At 39.9% G+C, this 20,974-nt stretch overlaps 1 protein-coding gene and 1 pseudogene across 4 annotated transcripts in view; one reads left to right on the top strand and one right to left on the bottom strand.

Moving 5' to 3' along the window:
- LOC308422516 (sperm-associated antigen 6) overlaps nucleotides 1-17,945 on the top strand; it is a gene marked incomplete at both ends in the record, with an annotated part of 47,563 nt that extends 29,618 nt beyond the window's left edge. For all 3 annotated transcript variants that reach the window (XM_080919156.1, XM_080919157.1, XM_080919155.1), the window contains 3 exons: nucleotides 5,385-5,501; nucleotides 11,065-11,210; nucleotides 17,882-17,945. In XM_080919156.1, coding sequence (XP_080775282.1) covers nucleotides 5,385-5,501; nucleotides 11,065-11,210; nucleotides 17,882-17,945 — 327 coding nt within the window. The remainder of the gene's footprint in view (nucleotides 1-5,384; nucleotides 5,502-11,064; nucleotides 11,211-17,881) is intronic.
- On the bottom strand, nucleotides 2,662-3,622 carry LOC308422573 (uncharacterized protein NKAPD1-like; annotated as a pseudogene). Its single transcript has one exon. The product of its transcript is annotated as an uncharacterized protein NKAPD1-like (transcript).
- Nucleotides 17,946-20,974: the final 3,029 nt, after the last annotated feature.

Raw genomic sequence — 20,974 nt, 5'->3', positions numbered from 1 at the left:
AGACAGGAGCAGTTCTGGGTTAAAGACGTTGCGCAGGACAGGTGGACCCATCCCTCCCCTGGGGCCATGTCTATCTACTGGAGGTGATCTCTTCAGGTTCCATTTCCACGCTGTTGGGTATTTCAGCTAAGGTCCTTCCCACTGGGTCCTGGGAGCATTTAACAACCCTGGCATCTGGGACTTTCTAGTGGTTCCCCACTCCCCACTGCTACATATTTCTATTTATTCTCTAGGCTTCTGGACTTCCCTATTGTCTCTTCCCATACCTGATTATGCCCCACTTTTCCCTCCCCCTTCCCTTCCCCACCCAGGTCCATCCCTCTCTCTGCCTTCTGAGATTATTTTGTTCCCCCTTCTAAGTAAAACCGAGGCCTCCATGCTTTGGCTTTCCTTCTTGTTAGCTGCATGTGCTCTGTGAGTTGCATTGTGGGTATTCTGAGATTTTGGGCTAATATCCATTTATCAGTGAGTACATACCATGTATGTCCTTTTGGGTCTGGGTTACCTCACTTGGGATGATATTTTCAAGTTCCATCAGTTTGCCTGCAGAACTTGTGAAGTTGTCCTTTTTAATATTTGAGTAGTATTCTAATGTGTAAATGTAATACGTTTTCTGGATCCATTCTTCTGTTGAGGAACATATGGGTTGTTTCCAGTTTCTGGCTATTATAAATAAGGCTGCTATAAACATAGTGGAGCATGGGTTCTTGTTATATGTTGGAACATCTTTTAGGTATATGGCCATTAATGGTTTAGCTTGGTCTTCAGGTAGAACTATTTCCACTTTTTCTGAGGAACCACTAGATTGATATCCAAAGTGGATGTATCAGCTTGCAATCCCACCAGCAATGGAGGAGTGTTCCTCTTTCTCCACATCCTCACCAGCATCTGCTGTCACCTGAATTTTTTTAACAACTTTATTTTAAAAAACAGAGATAAATGTACAGATTTTTAAAAGAATTTTTGCATAAAAGTATATGAATACATTTTTGTCAGTACTTGATTTTTTTATTGAAAAACTTTATTTTAAAAAACAAAGATAAATGTTCATTTTTGCATAGAAGTATACAAATACATTTTTAAGGTTTTAATTAAGTATTTGTGGGTACATATACATACACATATGTATATATGTAACAATAATATAGGAAAAAAGGGTATTAATTTGAGGGGATAGGAGAGAAACTGGGAGGGGTTGTAGGAAGGAAAGGGGGATGTGATACAGTTCTATTTTAATTAAAATATATGCTTTTTTTTCTTGACCTTCACACAGTCTGTGAGTTGTTTCTGGGGTGTTGAGAGCTTTCTGGGGTTAGTATCCTGTTATCAGTGACTGCATATTATGTCTTTTGTTTTGTGACTGGGTTACCTCACTCAGGATAATATTCTCTAGATGCATCCATTTTCTTAAGAATTTTGTTAAGCCATTGTTTCTGATAGCTGAGTAGTACTCCATTGTATAAATGTACCACAATTTTTGTATCCATTCATCTACTGAAGGACATCTGAGTTCTTTCCAGCTTCTGACTATTATAAATAGAGCTGCAATGAACATTGTGGTGCATGTATCTTTGTTGTATGTTGGAGTGTCTCTGGGGTATATGCCCAGAAGCAGAATAACTGGGTCTTCAGGTAGTACTATGTCCATTTTTCTGAGGAAGTACTTGATTTTTTTTTAAAGGTTTGATAGTGTGCATTGAAATCTCACTAGTTATAATGAGCATAAAGTACATGTAAAACAAGATGTAACCTGGAAATAGTCAAAGTTTTCTTGGTGTGTAAAGATTAAGTGTGATGATTTTTAAATACCAAGGATTGCCACAAGGCTATCTTCTTAGCTCATGAATTATTAATGATTTAATGTCTAGGTGTACCTCACTTTGAGAGGGTGCTATACACTTATTTTTTTTCTAAGAAGGACTGAGGCTTCCACCTTTTGGCTTTTTTTTCTTTTTGAGCTTCATATAGTCTGTGAGTTGTTTCTTGGGTATTCAGAGCTTTCTGGGGCTAGTATCCAATTATCAGTGACTGCATAGTATGTCTGTTCTTTTGTTACTGGGTTACCTCACTCAGGATGATATTCTCTAGATGCATCCATTTTCTTAAGAATTTCATAAGGTCATTGTTTCTGATAGCTGAGAAGTACTCCATTGTGTAAATGTACCACAATTTTTGTATTCATTCATCTACTGAAGGACATCTGGGTGTCCAGCTTCTGGCTATTATAAATAGGGCTGCTATGAACATTGTGGTGCATGTATCTTTGTTGTATATTGGAGTGTCTCTGGGGTATATTTCCAGAAGTGGAATAACTGGGTCTTTGGGTAGTACTATGTCCAATTTTCTGAGGAACTGTCAGACTGATTTCCAGAGTGGTTGTACCAGTTTACAACCCCACCAACAGTGGAGAAGTGTTCCTCTTTCTCCACATTCTCGCCAGCATCTGCTGTCATCTGAATTTTTGATCTTGGCCAATCTGACTGGTGTGAGGTGGAATCTCAGGTTGTTCCAGACCCTTGAGTCCCCCAAATCCAACATTCCAATTGGTGTGCCCAGGTCACTACTGAGTTCAGCTTTCTGGGTCCTTTAATTTGCTATATAGGTACTGTACCCTAAGTGATTAATTGGAAAAAAATAATCTCTTCAAAAAAAAAAAAAACCTTAAGAAAATACCAGGTTCCCTATTAACAAAAAGGGATGGAGATTAACAAGCCAAAATAGGAGAAAAGGTATCTGTGGCAGGACAACTCTGACCTTTAACCTCCTTGCATGAGTAACCACCTTCCAGTTCCTACGCTTGCTTGTCCTGTCCTGTACCTCAGGGTGACACACAGGAACATGGATGTTCTTTTTCTCTTTCTTTTTCCTTTTGGTTTTCTTAGCGTCTCTTTCCTTGATTTCTTCAGAACTGCTAGACATAGGATCATCTGTCTGAGAAGCATCACTTTCTCTCCCTAAAGGTAAAGGTTTTTTAGGAGACTTTTTCCTGGATTTTTTCTTGCTCTTGTGTGGTTGCTTCTTTTTCCTGGTAGAGAAGCCTGAGTTTCCTCTGAGAACTCACTTGAGGAAACTGCTGCTATGTCTGTAGCTTCCTTTTTGTTCTTCTTCTGTTTTTTTGCGTAACCATTTTTTTTCCTCTTCTTCTTATGAGATTTTTTTTTGTTTTCTTATATTTTCATGATTCATGGGCAGATGATTTTTACTTGGGGAGACTCTCCCCCCCTTTGGTAATGTCTTGCTGATCACTACTGTCTGTTTCAAACTCTTCAGGATACCACTCTTTATAACCACTGTGACCCCATCTGTCTGGTATATTGGATTCATAATCATATAACTTCTTGTTTCAGGATTTGGTCTTAAGAAAATTATCTTCTTGGGCCCCAGAAATTTTATTCTTTGATCTCTAGTAGTCTCTCTGACTTTCTTCATCAAAACCATCACTTCTCATCCGGCTTGAGCTGCTGAGTACTGTGTTCCTTCTGGTCCCCTGGTAAGCATCCTCCATCTGCTTCTCTAGTTCTCTGATTTTCCACATGCCAGACTCCTCCTGAATCTTACTGTGAGCATCTGTATGCCGGATGACATTCCTCAGAAGGACGTTCCCCAATGGAACCCGTGGCATTCTTTAATCATGCACTGCAGCCTCGCATGGTGGGATGGGGGAAAAGGCGGCAGCTTCCAAATTGCTCTTTCTAACTCTATGAAGAATTGAGTTAGAAGTTTGATGGGGATTTCATTGAATCTGTAGATTGCTTTCTGCAATTACTGTTTGGCACTATTGTGAAGGGTGCCATTTCCTTAATTTTTTTCTCAGCCTGTTTATCCTTTGAGTAGAGGAAGAGTACACACTCATTGGATATTATTCCAGAAGCTGGAAATACCCAAGATACAATTCATAGACCACATGTAGCTCAAGAAGAAGGAAGACCAAAATGTGGATGCTTCTGTTCTTAAAAGAGGAAACAAAATAATCACAGGAGGAAATACAAAGACAAAATGTGGAGCAGAGACTGAAGGAAAGGCCATCCAGAGACTGCCCCACCTTGGGCTCCATCCCATATATAGTCACCAAACCCAGACAATATTTTGGATACCAAGAAATGCATGCTGGCAAAAGCCTGATATAGCTTTCTCCTGAGAGGCTCTGCCAAAGCCTGACAAATACAGACTATTTATCAACATCAAGTAACAAAATTAGAAGGCCTCAGAGAAAGAACATGTAAGCAGAACAGTTTCCTAGGACACACAGATGCATCGCGGTGTGAGGTGTGCAGTTTTCAGAAAACAGCTATGCGCAGCTGGGCAGCATTTTAGAATGGAAGAGAAGCAAAGTCACCAGCTTCAGAACTAGCTGTCACATGCCACAGTCATCTTTTTGTCATATTGTTGTTAAGGGCAGCGCTGCATTGTGTTGCTCTAAAAGCAGGAACAGTGCTGAAGGAAAGGCAACACTGGATACATGCAAGGCGGTCTGGGGACATGCAATGCATCCTGGGTACAGGCAGTGTAAATCCTTTTGCTGGTGAAGGATGCATTCCCTGGTGTTGAGAGCTCAGTAAATCTCTTCTGCTTCAGCTTGAGGAGGAGGAAATGTCTACCTGTGGCACAGCAGCATCTCTGCAAATGCAGACTGAAATATGCATGCAGTAAATACTTCCGAGTGCACACCTACCTAAAAATGATACTGTATAATAGGTATTTTCTTAGATTTATTGATTAGAAGAAATAGAATATTTTAGTTATGTGTTTTCATTTTTACAAAATTTATACAATATTCTGTGTTGTCTATGTAACTTATGTATTGTATGATAATTTATAGCCTCTAACTTTATGCTTTATATTTTCACAGATATTTTAAGAATTTAATTACTTAATGTTTTAAGGTTTAGCAAGAAGCAATTGTATGATAAAAGCCAGTCAAAATAGTTTTTTTCTACAACTATTTTTAAAAATGTAACAAATGCAGGCTAGATTTGTGTTTTAGTTAGGGTTTTACCACTGTGAACAGAAACCATGACCAAGGCAACTCTTATAAGAACATTTAATTGGGGATGGCTTACAGGTTCAGAGGCTCAGTCCATTATCATCAAGGCAGGAGCATGGCAGCATCCGGGCAGACATGGGGCTAGAGGAGCTGAGAATTCCACCTCATGTCCAGAGGGAGATAACAGAAACTGGCTTCCAGGCAGCTAGGATGAAGGTATTAAAGCCACACCCACAGTGACACTTCTACTCCAGCAATGCTACACCTCCTGACAGTGCTACTCCCTGGGCCAAGCACATACAAACTATTACAACCAGTAAACTAGTTTCATTTCCAAGTCTAGGAATATAGGCTATGAAATGTTAATATTTTATATGCATTTTGCTTTGTGTTTCAATAGAGTAAAAAAGCCATAAAGAATATTCTTCAGAAATGCACCTACCTACCAGCCCTTGAGCCATTCCTGTACGACGCACCTCCCAATATCCTGAAACATGTTGTTGGGCAGTTCAGTAAGGTAAGAAAAGTAAATTAATCTGCCAATTTGTTGCTTTTCCATTCACTTCTTTAAGGGGGACTCTGGGCTTTACTATTTAATTATCCAAGGTATCGTTGAGTAGAGCATTGTTCAGCTTCCGTGAGTATATGAGCTTTTGTTGTTTTTGTTGTTATTGAAGACCAGTCTTAGTCCATAGTGATCTGATAGAATGCATGGGAGTATTTCAGTCTTCTTGTATCTGTTGAGGGCTGTTTTGTGACCGATTATATGGTCAGTTTTAGAGAAGGTACCATGAGGTTCTGAGAAGAAGGTGTATTCTTTTGCTTTAGGATGAAATGTTCTATAGATGTCTGTTAAATCCATTTGGTTCATAACTTCTGTTAGTTTCACTGTGTCTCTGTTCAGTTTCTGTTTCATGATCTGTCCATTGATGAGAGTTGGGTGTTGAAGTCTCCCACTCTTATCTCCCACTCTTATTGTGTGTGGTGAAATATATGCTTTGATCTTTAATAAAATTTCTTTTATGAATATAGGTGCCCTTGATTTTGGAGCATAGATGTTCAGGATTGAGAGATTATCTTGATAAATTTTTCCTTTGATGAGTAAAACCTGTCCTTCCTTATCTTTTTTGATAACTTTTGGTTGATAATCAATTTTATTCGATATTAGAATGGCTACTCCAGCTTGTTTCTTGGGACCATTTGCTTGGATATTTTTTTTACAAGCCTTTTTTTTTTTTTTTTTTTTTTTTTTTCTGAGGAAGTGTCTGTCTTTGTCACTGAGATGAATTTCCTGTATGCAGCAAAATGCTGGGTCCTATTTACATATTCAGTCTATGTCTTTTTATTGGGGAGTTGAGTCCATTGATGTTAAAAGATATTAAGGAATAGTGATTGTTATTTCCTGTTATTTTTTTGTTGTTAGAGGTAGAATTATGTTTGTGTAGTTATCTTCTTTTGGGTTTATTTCAAGAAAATTACTTTCTTGATTTTCCTAAGGTGTAATTTCTCTCCTTGTATTGGAGTTTTCCATCTATTATCCTTCGTATGGCTGAATTTGTAGAAAGGTATTGTGTAAATTTGTTTTTGTCATGAAATATTTTGATTTCTTTATCTACAGTAATTGAGGGTTCTTCTGGATTTAGTAGCCTGGGCTGGCATTTGTGTTCTCTTAGGATCTGCATGACATCTGGCCAGGATAGCTTTTATAGTCTCTGTTGAGAAGACTGGTGTAATTCTGATAGGTCTGCCTTTATATGTGACTTAACCTCTTTCCCTTACTGCTTTTCATATTGTGTCTCTGTTTTGTGAATTTGGTGTCTCGACTATTATGTGATGGGAGGAATTTCTTTTATGGTCCAATCTATTTGGAGTTCTGAAGGCTTCTTGTATGTTCATGGACATCTCTTTCTTTAAGTTAGGGAAGTTTTCTTCTATAATTTTGTTATATTTACTGGTCCTTTTAGTTAGAAATCTTCGCTCTCTTCTACACCTATTATTCTTAGTTTTGGTCTTCTTATTGTGACCTGGATTTCTTGGATATTTTGGGCTAGGACTTTTGTTTTTTGCATTTTCTCTGACTAATTGTGTCAATGTTTTCTATGGTATGTTCTGCACCTGAGATTATCTCTCCAATCTCTGTATCTGTTAGTGATGCCTGCATCTACAACTCCTAATCTCTTTCATAGGTTTTCTATCTCCAGGGTTGTTTCCTTCTGTGATTTCTTTATTGATTCTATTTTCATTTTAGATCCTGGATGGTTTTGTTCAGTTCTTTCACCTGTTTGGTTATGTGTTTTGTAGCTCTTTAAGTGGTTTTTGTGTTTCCTCCTTAAGGGCTTTTACTTGTTTACCTGTGTTCTTCTGTATTTCTTTAAGGGGGTTATTCATAATTTTCTTAAAGCTCTCTATAATCATCATGTGGCATGATTTTAAGTACAAATCATCTGGTTTTTCTGGTGTGTTGGGATATCTACTATTTGTTGTGGTGGGAGAACTGGAGTCTGATGTTTCCAGGTTATCTTGGTTTCTGTTGCTTAGGTTCTTGCACTTTGTCTTTTGCCATCTGGTTATCTGTGATGTAAGTTGGTCTTGTTGTCTCTGACTGGAGCTTGTCCCTCCTGTGAGCTCGTGAGCCTGTGGGCTTAGGGGTGAGAATGCTCCTGGGTGATCAGCTCTCTGGAGACAGGTTTTATGTCTTAACGACAGTGGGGCAGCACCAGCTCTGGACACAGATAGAGACCAGAAGGGTCCAGTCCCAGGCAGCCTCGAGATTCCTGTGCCCTGCGAGTTCCTGGCAGGTCTCTCTTTGGACAGTCAGTAGAGAAAAGTGGAGTCTCACCTGAGAGTTTAGGAGTGAGAGTGCTCTTGGGTGATCAGCAATTTCTGGTCAGGTTGTGGGTCTCGATGGCAGTGGGATGGCCCTAGCTCTGGGGACAGATGAGACTAGAAGGGTCCAGTCAAAATAGTTTTCAGATTCTTACAGCCATTTAGCCATATTCATTTGTTTTAAAATGTTTCATTTAAATTTTTTATGTAAGCATTTGCTGACACGTGTCTCTAAGCACCGTGTGAAGGTCAGAAGAGGGCACAGGCTACTTGGAACTGGATAATTGTCAGCCACCATGTGGGTCTGGGAATCAATCCCCAGTCCTCTTCAAATATCAGTGCTCTTAACTGCCATCTCTCTAGTCCGTCATATTCACAGCCTTAGTTTAAAATTAATAAATGTGACAGTTTCTTAGATAATTTTAAAGATAATTGCATGTTTATTATATATCATGTAAATGATAGTATGATAGAAATGTTAAGCTGAGAAACATGGGGTGACAGAGGAAGGACCTCACGACAGCCACGGTGGGTCAGATTTGGTGTTTGGCTTCTGAGAACTACTGAGACCGTGCTTTATATATTCGACATATCAAGAGTCCATGCCAGTCACCAGCCACCATGGTCTTGTGTGGGATAGAATTTATTGTTTTGTGCTCAGTATGGTACTGAAGGTTTTATAGACATATAGACATAAGCTCTACCCTTGAACTAGGGTAACCCCTACCACACTCTAATTCTTTGGCAAAGTCTTGACCCTCCAAAGACTTAGTTTGGTTAGATGTGAGTTGGGAATAGTAAGTGCTTTTTTATTGTAAACATTAAATGAGATGGTATATATTTAAACATTATTTTAGTCCAAGACACATATTAAATAACGACAGCATGAAAACAAAATAACCAAATATTGTTTTAAAGGAATCAAATATTTAGACCTGTCATGATGATATGCACATTTATCCCAGCTCTTGGGAAGCAGACGCAGGCCAGTCTCTGTAAGTTCAGGCCCAGCCTGGTCTGCACAGCAAGTTCTAAGCTAGCCAGGGCTACATAGTGAAGACTATGTCTCAAACAAACAAAAATCAAAAAGTAAACAGAAAAAGAAACAGCATTTGAGTGAGGAAGACAATTGCCACTTTTGATTAATTAACAGAAGAGTTCATTTGAATATTCCTCACCTCATGCTGAGACTGCTGGTGTGAATCTCAAAACTTTAGACTCTACAGTCAAGTTAGCTTCCTACAAGGCGTTCATCTGAAAGCCAGGCTACAGATTGAGTAGTCATTACTGGAAGCAAAGTTTCCCTGAGATGATGCCTCTGAACAGGGTTCGGTGTAACAGACCTGTGTTCTGCCTTCCTCAGTCCAAGAAAACGGTGGACTGCTCTTTCCCCCTTGGTGATTTGACAGTCTGAGTGACCACACGGTGTAGGTAGAAAACTGCATTTTACATGGAGAAAGCTGGCCCAGTTTTTACTTTCATGTGTTTTAGATGCTAAGTAGGAAGTGGCTGGCTAATTTAGTTACCTGAGGAGCAGCAAGGGATGAGTGGGTGATCCCCAGATGTCAGCTCTGGAACAGTTCCTCTTATAGTATAGTATTTAGGTCAATGAGAAAGACATGGGTCTCTTACTGAACTTACTGAACATAGTGCTCATTAGTGAACACTGACCTCCAGTGTTGAAGGCGCATACTAAGCAAATAAAAGAAGTCATTATGTGTTTTTGTGTCACACATGCATAGGCACAGGCAGAGGCAGAGAGAGAGAGAGAGAGAGAGAGAGAGAGAGAGAGAGAGAGAGAGAATGTTGGATGGACGGGTTAGGGAAATGGGGAGGATCTGGCAGGAGTATGGACGAGGAAACATGACCAAATACATAAGAAAAATTAAAAAGAGAAAAATCAATAGAATATGTGTGGGTTAGACCACCAAAGTCAAGGGAACTGAAGATGCTATCTCATAACATCTCTTATATGTGTGACTTTGACAGTGTTTGCTGCCAGAAGATGAGATAGTTCCTTAAAGGCTTCTCCCTATGTTTTTTCTTCCCTCCACCCTTCCCTGCCTGGGTATCAAACCTAGCGACTTTCTTCCCTAGACCTTGGATTTTTTTAAATTGGGAGTCACTGAGTATCCTCTGCTTGTCTGTCCGAGACCAGCTCTGTCAAACAACAGGTTCCCCAGGGCAGGGGCGAGGATTGAAAGAAAAGAGAGACAGTCAAAGTCAAAATTGTAACAGGCTAGTCCTGAGGCTGAAGTGAAGTCTTTTTTATTTAGTTCCCTTTTTAAACCACCACAATTACAAGCAGAAAGATAATTGAGTCAGGCAACAAGTATGTTAATGATCAAAAATCTTGTAAACATCCTTCAGGAGGCTAACTGGGATTAAGGGGAAAGGGTGTCCAAGAGACAAAGAGACTGCCACACCTACATCCGGATGAGCTACAAATGTAAACATTATGCTCTAAGCTTTAAAAAGGAAATGTATTGTCTTGAGCTTCAAATGTAAATACTCTTAATCTAGGCCAGTTTCCTGAGTAAAGGGCCAGAGTCAGATTCCTGCCTGGACCAGCTTCTACTTGTCCTTGGTGAATGTAAAAAATCCCTGCAGCCAACTGTCCAGTGGCACTACAGCTGTCCTCAAATTCATAGTCGTCCTGGCCTGTGCTCCTCTGGCCTGTGTGCTGAGATCACATGTGTCTGCTACTTTACCTGGCCAGTACCTTCCTACAGCTAGGGCTGCAGACAATGATTGGGAGCCCCCAGCCAGTGTGGATGGTTCTGGGTGGTGAGAAAGCATTCTAAAGAGGAGACCAGGGCAGAGACCAGCAGTGCTGCAGCATTTGGACTCTTCATTACTGAAACAGCTTCGGTTGGAGATAGGGCTGGTGGGAGTCAAGCTATTTAGACATTTAGGAGATGAATAGAAGATAACTTGTAAGGCCTTGCCTAGTTAAGGAGCTTGCCTTTCATTTTTTTAGAGGGTGGAGAGACCTCAGAGGGGTGAGTGTAGGTAGGCTTCACTTGGGCGTGAATAACATTTAACTTTGCTCGTGTTCAGTGCCTTGTTACATTTCTACAGCACAAAAAGTTAATATACTTTTCAAAAGAGTGTATTTTACTTCTGATTACCACCATATTTGGCCGACTATGTTATAGATACACTGAGAATCAATTCTCTACCAAGTTATTTTCAGTGGTGAAACTCTAGCTTGGGAAAGAAGAGATGATGTTTTGTGCACTTTTTTCTTCAAGGTGCTGCCACACGACAGCAAAGCCCGACGGCTTTTTGTGACAAGTGGTGGACTTAAGAAGGTCCAGGAGATAAAGGCAGAGCCAGGCTCTCTCCTGCAGGACTACATCAACAGCATCAACAACTGCTACCCAGAGGAAATTGTAAGGTGAGGAGGACTGAAGAGTTCAGTATTGCAGTGGTTACGGGTTCCAAACACAGCCTGCTCTCCTTGGGTTCACTGCAGTGAGAGACACCGTTAACATGGCACTTTTATAGTGGACATTTAATTGCGGCTGACTTACAGTTCCAGAGGTTCTGTCATTATCATCATGGCCGGAAGCATATCTGTGTCCAGGCAGACATGTTGCTGCACAAGGAGCTCACGGTTCTGCATCTTGAGCTGAAGGCAGCCAGGAAGAGTGTCTCTTCCCATGGGCCAAGCACATCCAAGTCACCAATCAGCCTTTTTGTATTGAGTGTGTAAATATGTGGACTTTGAAGTTCTGCATGAGGCCAATGTATAGCTTCTTTCTGAGATCTTTTACCTCATGGAAAGGAAGTATTTTTGCAACCCAGGAACTGAACCCCAGGCCCTATGCTTGTCAGGCAAGAGCACCACCACTGAGCCCTACTCGCAGCTCAGATTAGTACTTTAAAAGGTGAAGTTGATTTACAGAGCAGTGAGCCTAAGCCTCAGATCATGTAAACAAAAATGAGAATTATATTGCCCCTTTAAATAAAATAAACTTGTGAAGAAAAAAAAATGGAATAAAACAACTAAGTCTTGACAAATACAAAGCGTGAAAAATGCAACCTGTTTATGTTTTCTAGATCATTATTAGAAAATGCAGATTCTAGAGTTAAAAACTTACATGTTATATATAAACTACAGCTGTTACCTATTTGCTTTAATATTTAGTAATTACCATTTTTTCTGGAATTATTTGTTGTTGATTTTTTGTTTTTGCTAGACAGGGTTTGTCCTTGTGTAACATTTGCTGGCCTGGAAGCCTCTGTGGGCCAGGCTGGCTTTGAACTCACAGAGATCCACCTTTTTCTGCCTCCTGAGTTCTAGGACTATCGGTGTGCACAACTACTGCCCAGTTATTTTCTTTGTGACATGTAATAACATTGATTTTATTTTATTTTTATAAACTCAATGATTTTATTAATTGGGATAAATTTTTCTTGTTTTTCTTTTCATAATTATTTTTATTCACATTACATCCCAATCAATAGCCCCTTCCCTCCTCTGCTCCAAGTTTCTCCCCTACAAGTCCCTCCCAAAATTATCTCCCCTTCTCCTCAGAGAAGCCCCCCATACCACCCACCCTGGGAAAGGTGATTTGATGGCAGGGAATAGAGACAGCCCCACACCCTGCTCTGATTCTTAGGGACCCACACGAAAAGCAAGCTGCGCATCTGTTACAAATGTGGGTGGTGGAGCTAAGTCTAGTCTCTTAGGTTGGTGGTTCAGTTTCTGTGAGCCCTGTGGGCTCAGGTTAGGTGACTCTGTAGGTCTTCTTGTGGAGCCCTTGACCCCTCCAGGTCACTCAATTCTATCCCCCACTTTTCCCGAGCTCTGCCTAATGTTTGGCTCTGGGTCTTTGCATCTGCCTCCATCCACTGCTGGATGAGACATCACAGGAGACAGTTATACTAGGCTTCTGTTTTCAAACATAGCAGATAGTTATTAATGAGTCATGGCTGGCTGTTTCCTTTGTCTCTGCTCTATTTTTATCCCTCTGCACATGTTGTCAGCAGGACCAATTTGGGGCGGGTTGGGTTGATATCCCCCTCCTTCCACTAAAATTCCTGCCCGGCTATAGGAGGTGGCCACTTCAGTCTATCTCCTCGTTGGTAGAAATGTCAGCGAGGATCATCCTCAAAGGCTCTCCATAGTCCCAGCCCCATCCTAGGTCTCCAGTTGTCTCTCACTGATTTCCATCTTTACTCCCAGCCCTCTCTTGTCCCCTCTCCCCCCACATGATTGCCATCCCCATCCCCCTGCTCACATCCTCTCACACCCAGTTCCCTCTCTCCAGCCACCTCTGGTGACCATTTTGTTTCTTCCTCTGAGTGAGATTCACTCATTCTCCCGTTGGCTCTCCTTATTACTTAGTTTTTTTGGGTCTGTGGAGTGTAGCGTGGTTATCCTGCATTTTATGGTTAACGTCCAAATATAAGTGAGTACATATTATATAGGTGTCTTTCTGGCTCTGGGTTACCTTACTCAGGAAGAACAGTGAAAATAACCTTTGATAGCCTCAGCCTGTTCCTAGGCACTGGAGGTCTATGGTAAGAAAGTCTTTCTGAGTATTTATTGGTGACTACCACAAAGGAATGGAGGTGAGCTAGAAGGGAAGGTTGGAGGATCTGGGGGGAAGCCCTAAGCTCAGTCTCATTTTGTATGTATTTAAGTAAGTATAAAAATTCCTCTATGGTCTTTTACAACATCTTCAGAGCTTTTGTTTTTAAACTTCTTCCTCTTTTGCCCCCTCTACTGGCCTCCATATTTCCTTCCAGGTTAAGTCCCATCTCCCTCATTTTTTCTTTTAGGAGTCCCCCTACCCCCTCTCCAGAGCTCTTTCTCCCTGCAATAGGAACTTTTCTATTTCCCTGCTTCTGTGGTTACTTGAAGGTATGTAGTCACATATAAAGGTTTGGAGCTAGCATCAGTAAATAAGAGTGAACATGTAGTATTTGTCTTCCTTGGTCTGAGTTACCTTGTTTAGACCAGTATAATGTTTATAGCAAGTGTTATCCACTTAGGGAAGATATAATTTCATTTTTTCCCCAACTGAATAGTATTTAATGGTGACCATGTGTCATGTTTTTGTTATTCATTTATTAGCTGAAGGATATTTAGATTATTGTCATTTCCAAGCTACTGTGATTTGAGTGGCAAAGAACATGACTCTTTATGGTCCTAGATGACATATAAAAGCAAAATGAATGAACCATGGAATGCATTTCTCCCTGTTTTCTGCTTTAGTTCCTGCCTCAGTTTCTGTTTTAGTTCCCACAGTGATAATGGCCTAAGAACTGCTAGCTGAAATAAACCTTTTCTTACCCAAGATGCTTTTAGTCATGGTGTGTAAGCTATACTTTTAAAAATCCTACCTTTAATAATTGTTCTTAAATGCATGGCAACAGAGAATGCCATGTGTGACTTTGCTGATGAAGGCTAATGGGGTGCCTGGGCATATTTTCTTCTTTGGGAGTGTTGACCTCTTTAAAGTCTCTAAGGTCTTGGAGACGGAAGTGTAACAGTGTAGGGTAGCATGTAAATAAGCCTGGTGACACCTACAGAAGTATTTGTAGGGTCAGTGAATTTAGTGGAGACCTTTTATTTTAAGTTACTGTCTAAAAGAAATAATGTGAGCCACACACATAATTTCAATTTTTTGGTAGCATATTTAATAAAATAGGATAAAAGAAATTTAATGATTTTCTTGTTAAATCAAGCATCCAAACATTATAATTTCAATTTATAGTAATATAAAATTATTAATGAGTTACTTTATATTTTACAATATTTTGTCATTTATATTGCGTTTTTAACTCAGAGAGAAGATTCCATTTGAAAGTTTGACCTGAATTTAAATTATAAAATTTCTAGTTAAAAAAGTGACTCATGAGTTATTCTAAGCTCCACAAGACAATGTTCTAAGAGGAAGAGAGTTTGGAACTCTCAGTTGTAAATGGGATGTCCTCCTCAAACCTCTCCCCTCAGGGCTCTGAGACGTATAAAGAAGGATGAGGAGGAAAGCTTGTAGGAGCCAACAATGGTGAATAGCTCCAAGGACTCGTGTCTTCCAGACACAAAATTAATGACACACACATGAACGGGCAAAGACCAGGGCAGGTGCACAGAGCCTGACAGCATCAGGCCAGAATGGGTCCAGTGAGTGGACAGGGGCTCCTACGCATAACCACAAAGCCATCTTCAGCTGGCACCCATGTTCAAAGGAAAACTTAGTGTTTCTCAGTGGAATCTTATTGGGTGTATTTACTCCATGCCCCACAGTAGATGGGCAGGACAAAACAAACTCAGTGGTGTTCCTGTAGACTTTTTGTCTCCAAATGCTTGTTTGGGTAATTTTTTGTCTAATTTGTCTTTTACTTATGTATTACGGTTTCCGATCTTGTGTTTTCATGGATTGTTTTTTTTTTTTTTTTTTTTTTTTTATCTCTTTCTGTGTGTTTCTTATTCTTCTTCTTTTTTTAAAGTTCTCTTCTATCTGCTGGTTGTCTTCAGAACACAGAGAGGGGAAGAGTGTGGAGTTGGATGGGTGAGGAGTCAGGAAGGATCTCAGAGGAGCTGGAGGAGGGGAAACTGATCAGAACATATTGTACAAAAATTATTTTTTCCAATTAAAATAAAAAATGTCATTACAAACACATGTAAATGTTTTCTGATAACTGTGTTATCAAGGGGGCTGGAGGGATGGCTCAATGGTTAAGAGCACTGGCTGCTCTTCCAGAGGTTCTGAGTTCAGTAACTACATGGTGGCTCATAACCATTTGTAGTAGGAACTAATGCCCTCTTCTGGTGTGTCTGAAGACAGATACAGTGTATTCATATAAGTAAAATAAACAAGTCTTTACAAAAATTGTATTATTAATTTGAAAAGGCAAATATAAAACAATTTAGTTCCGATGTAAAACAGTTGCATGGAGTGTTCTTTAGTTTCCTGTGGCTACATGGTTACTATATTATATAATTTAAAAAATCATAGGAAACCTGCATCTTGCTTTTATATAAAAAGTATTTGCCTTACCCTGGAAACATTTATAAAGAACATAGGAGAGTGAAAGAAGCTTTAAAATTTGTACTAACTCAGACTAAGAGAGAAATAATTGTAAACCCTTAAGTGCAAGACTACTTGGAAGAAATCCACTACCAAGACATTTTTCAGAGTAGAAGGCTGTGATGATTTATATATGCTCCACCCAGGAAATGACACTATTAAAAGGCTCGACCCTGTTGGAGTAGGTGTGGCTTTGTTGGAATAGGCGTGGCATTTCTGAATGTGGGCTTTAAGACCCTCATCCTAGCTGCCTAGAAGTCAGTATTCTGCTAGCAGCCTTCAGATGAAGATGTAGAATGCTCAGCTCCTCCTGCACCATGCCTGCCTGGATACTGCCATGTTCCCACTTTGAAGATAATGGACTGCACCTCTAAACCTGTAAGCCAGCCTCAATTAAAAGTTGGCCTTTATAAGACTTGCCTTGGTCATGGTGTCTGCACACAGCAGTAAAACCCTAACTAAGACAAAGGTCTTTTTTTTTTTTTTTTAATTGAACAACTTTATTTTAAAAAACAAAGATAAATGTACAGATTTTAAGCATCTTTGCATAAAAGTATACGAATACATTTTTGTCAGTGCTTGGTTTTTTTAAAGGTTTGATAGTGTGCTTAAGATATTACTAGTTACAATGAGCATAAAGTACATGTAAAACAAGATGTAACCTGGAATTAGTCAAAGTTTTCTTGGTGTGTAAAGATTAAGCATAATAGTTTTTTCTTTTCTTGAACTTCATATAGTCTGTGAGTTGTTTCTGGGGTGTTCAGAGCTTTCTGGGGTTAGTATCCAATTATCAGTGACTGCATATTATATAAGACAAAGGTCTTATGAGAAAAACCTTTAAGAGAGCTTTAGATATGTGGTATGCACTGTTCAACTTTGAGAGTATATAAAGACATTATTGGAAACAATACAGCTGATGATTTTTCACATTTAATTTAACAAATTATGGAGGTAATTAGTGTAATATAATTCATAAATTTTTAAGTAGGCATAGATAGAATTATCTAAAAGAGGACAAAGCAAGATCCTGACATTAGATTTTATCTAGAAACAAACTTTCTAAATTTTAATTATTTTTGAATGTTTAGAAAAATTTTATTCCCATGATATATCAAATGATCCTAAAACATTTAAAATACTTTATGCTTAATATTTTATGTTAATCTTTTATAAAATGTTCAATTCAGAAATGATACATTCATATTATATATGTATACCTAAGAACTAATGAAGGTCATTAATAAATTATTAAAAATATTATTAAAATCTCTTAGTTATTATCCTTTTAAAGTAATAATATGGGTCTGGAATGCTGGCTCAGCAGTTGAGAGCACTGACTGCTCTTAAAGAGAATCTAGTTTCAATTCTTAACACCCACATGGTGTCTCAGAACCATTTGTAACTCCAGTGCCAGGAGATTTGATTCCTTCTTTAGGATTCTGTGGACACAAAACATGAAAGTGATATAAATACATGCAGGCAACATACATACACATAAAATTATAAAAAGTCACATTACTTGCTTGGTAAAAAGTGTGTCTGAAATTAAATTTCACCATTGGATTGAAGATTTTGCTTACTAAATAAACATACTAGTTGTCATTATCCCCATTTCTTTTTTTTTTGAAAACAACTTACTTTTATTTTATGAACAATTTACTTTCATTTTATGTGAATTGGTATTTTGCCTGCATGTTTGTCTGTGAGGGTGTTGGATTTTGGAGTTACAGACAGTTGTGAGTCACCATGTGGTTGCTGGGAATTGAATTCAGGACCTCTGGAAGAGCAGCCAGTGCTCTTAACCACTGAGCCATCTCTCCAGCCATGTTTTATACATCCTTCTCAAGTACAGCACTGTGAGTTGGTATTCTTCAGTCTCTAACCGTATGCATAAATCATTCCTGGAAGAATGTAGTTAGTAAGAGCACATATGAAGCTTCACTTATGTTAATGTTTCTTGTGTAGAATCACTTGAGACCACCTTTGACAGTTTTTCCTATCTAATCGCAAATTTCTTTTCCAGGTATTATTCACCAGGATACTCCGATACACTTCTGCAGAGGGTGGACAGCTACCAGCCACTGTGAACAAACCATATTTTTATTCTTCCCAGTTTCCCAGGAGAATGCGAATGATTTTTAAAGTTCTTTGAAAGTACAGTCTAGTTTTATTCAATATGAGATGCCTTTAGATAATGTTTTCTAAATGTATGTAGTAGTTTAAGGTTAGGAGCTGAAGGACTAGTCATTTGCAGACATAGGAATTTCTCTGAAGATAGACTTAGAAAGACATTACAAGGTTTAAAACACTTGCTACTGTCCTACTGAAAACCAGAAGCAGCACAAACACAGCCTCCAGTTAGACGAGAGACACTGTCCGGCAACACTCAGGCTAGTCTGGCCGTTTCCTCATGACAAGCACAGTCACCGACAACCTGCCTTTCAAGTTACACAGAAGCGTGTGCAAAAAAAGAGCCGTGACATGAACCTGCTGACAAGGCACAGAACCCGTGTAAGAGGTCAGGACACTGGTCACACAAACACCCTGAACTACTACAGAAGCGATGGCAGGTTGTTAGGTTTGGTTTTCTAAGACTTTAGTCAGTTCTGCTCATTCTCGGCGGTTTCCCTTGAGGTGCCATACTCACGATCTGTCCTCAGGGGCATGGCATGGAACCTTTGCCCCCAGTGCTCCCCTGGCCTAGGCTCATGTTACCAAATCCCCAAGTTGTGTTTCCAGACATTGAAGTCATGTGGGTGGAACACACCAGTCTTGGACTTTAGTCACGTTTTATATTAGACGTAGTAATGGGGTCAAAGAAGATTTCAATAAAATGTTTAAAACACTATTAGAATGGTCCTTCTTGCTTTTTCTATTTAGTGACTTTCTGACACAGGGAATCTGTCATTGGGCTTAGGGGATCTTGATTATTGGTATCTGCGTGCCTTTGGGCCTAAAGGGATATTCTTGAAGGTCTTATCTGAAGGCCAGCAGAGGAGGTACAGGCCAGCCTAGACAGCCTCAGGCCACAGTGAGGCCTGGCCTATAGATCTAGTTTTGCATTTCTTTCTTGGACTTTCTTTGATTTTTTTCATTTAAAGGAAAGCCTTCATTTAGCCTGGACATTTTTTCTGGTCTCTTCTGTTATTAATTTTCAACAATGTATATCTTTGTCGAAACTATTCAAACTTCTTTATAAACCCCATTCTTCAATCTGTCTTTTTACTAATGTCAAATTAGAATTGCTAGTCATCATGCAGGTAAACGTAATGTGTCATTCTCCTTTTGATGTCCCCAACAATGCATAACTACTACATTTTAAGGGACTTATGCTGCATTTAAGGGTTCAAGGGTTACTGTGACATTTCCCTGTGTTGACTAGGCCCCTCTCTTTATAGAAAGCTGCGTATATACGGACACTGGCGAAGGCTATAGTTCATGCACCTGTCCCTGCTCTTAGCTGAAGAGCGGTGGGCAACACTGTGACTACTGCCTTTTGTTCTGAGCTTCACTTTGGCAGAGATTTCACCTCAGCAATGAAATTCAGGTCATCCTGATGTACCTAAAAGGCATTCTTCTTTACAAAGCTATCATGGGTAAAAGACTCACATCAGAGTCCTTACGAGGCTGCTCTGTTAAGTCTGCTCATCTGGGAAATACCTTATGTCTAACTTTAGGGTAGTCATGATCTGGCTTCCCCGGTCTAACAGTCGGATCTTCAGGGTTTATGTGTGCTCTGCTGTAGATGACTGCATGGGTTTGTTACATAGCATCCATTCACTATATCTGAGCATCTGCCAGTGTTTTCCCTTAATCCATTAATGTCAATACTGAGTGTGACATTCGGGCTGTTAATTCTTACCTGAAAATCAGTCCGCCTCTGGCACTAAAAGGGCCATGGCCATGCATGCCAATAGACAGGGTGGCCAGGTATGTCACTGGGTCAGGATGCCCACTGCAGTGCCAGTCTGATTATTGGATCTGTGTAGAAATCCCAGGCCACTCGCATTGGTGAGGACCTGCTTCATTTCAAACCCCTTTGGGCTCATTTGCATAATGAAGTTCTCTTGCTCCTCCATTTGTGAATAAAGGGGTTTCACAAAGACAGAAAAAATCAGATATCTAGAGTCTACAGAAACATGAGACTGAGGAACGCCAGAGCCTGATGTCAGGCTGACAGAAATGGTCTGTTTCCTCTCTGGGCCATGGGATAGGTTAAGGTAAGGCATTTGACTTTCCTGAAAGATTTGAAACTGTTTTTTGGAAACCTTCTATAGGAGGATACGCTGCAGTCATGTTCTTCCACAGAACCCTCCTGTGTCCATCCATCCAGCACCAGTCATCCAAAACATTGCTCTGTTGGCCCACTGGGAAGGGTTTTAAACCAGAGGCCAATGCAACGTGAACATGTTGGAGACATTTTGAATCTCCAAGGCATTCTGGTTCAGTCCAGTTAGCCCTAGTCAACATCAGCATTTTCCTCTGGAAAGCAAAGATTGACTGATTCCGAAGAGTATGGTGGATATAGTAAAAAGCATGCTTAAGGCCTAGACGTGAGGAAGGCAGCTCCAGTGGGGAAGAGGCCTAGGAAAATGTTAGGGACAACTGGGCACAGTGTAATGGTGGCCTGGCTTACCAATTATGCACACTGAACTAGCTGATGGCTTCTGTTCCTGGCTTCTGACTGGCAGATGAGGTATGTTCTTGGACACCTGGCATGGTTGGATGATGTCATTATACAATAAGGTGAGCCTAGCCTATTATTGGATGAGAAGGAAGGGTAGGCAGGGAAAAGGCTAGGAAAGAGGGAGGAGCAGGAAAAGAATCAAGATGGAGCGGAAGGAAGAGGTTCTAGACCCAGGTGGTCTTAATTGGCGATAGGTAGATACGATTATTTCTAAGGGTTTCTAGGTGTCAATTTGTTTTTATGTAGGTGGGTGGTTTACATCTTTGTCAAATGGTTGTAAGCTTATTGTGTGGATGTTTTGTGGATTGAGAATTTAACATATAAATCTGTTTGATAAATTAATGATCGTTGAATCATGATTTTACTGGGCTGTGGAGAATGTGAGCATAGTTCCTGGCTGTCAAGGAGACAGCTGGGAGGGGGCGGCTC

This window comes from Micromys minutus, assembly GCF_963924665.1.
Source record: "Micromys minutus genome assembly, chromosome: 7".
NCBI lineage: Eukaryota > Metazoa > Chordata > Mammalia > Rodentia > Muridae > Micromys > Micromys minutus.
The sequence above is the reverse complement of the archived record's forward strand: the minus strand, read 5'-3'. Positions and strand labels throughout refer to the sequence as shown.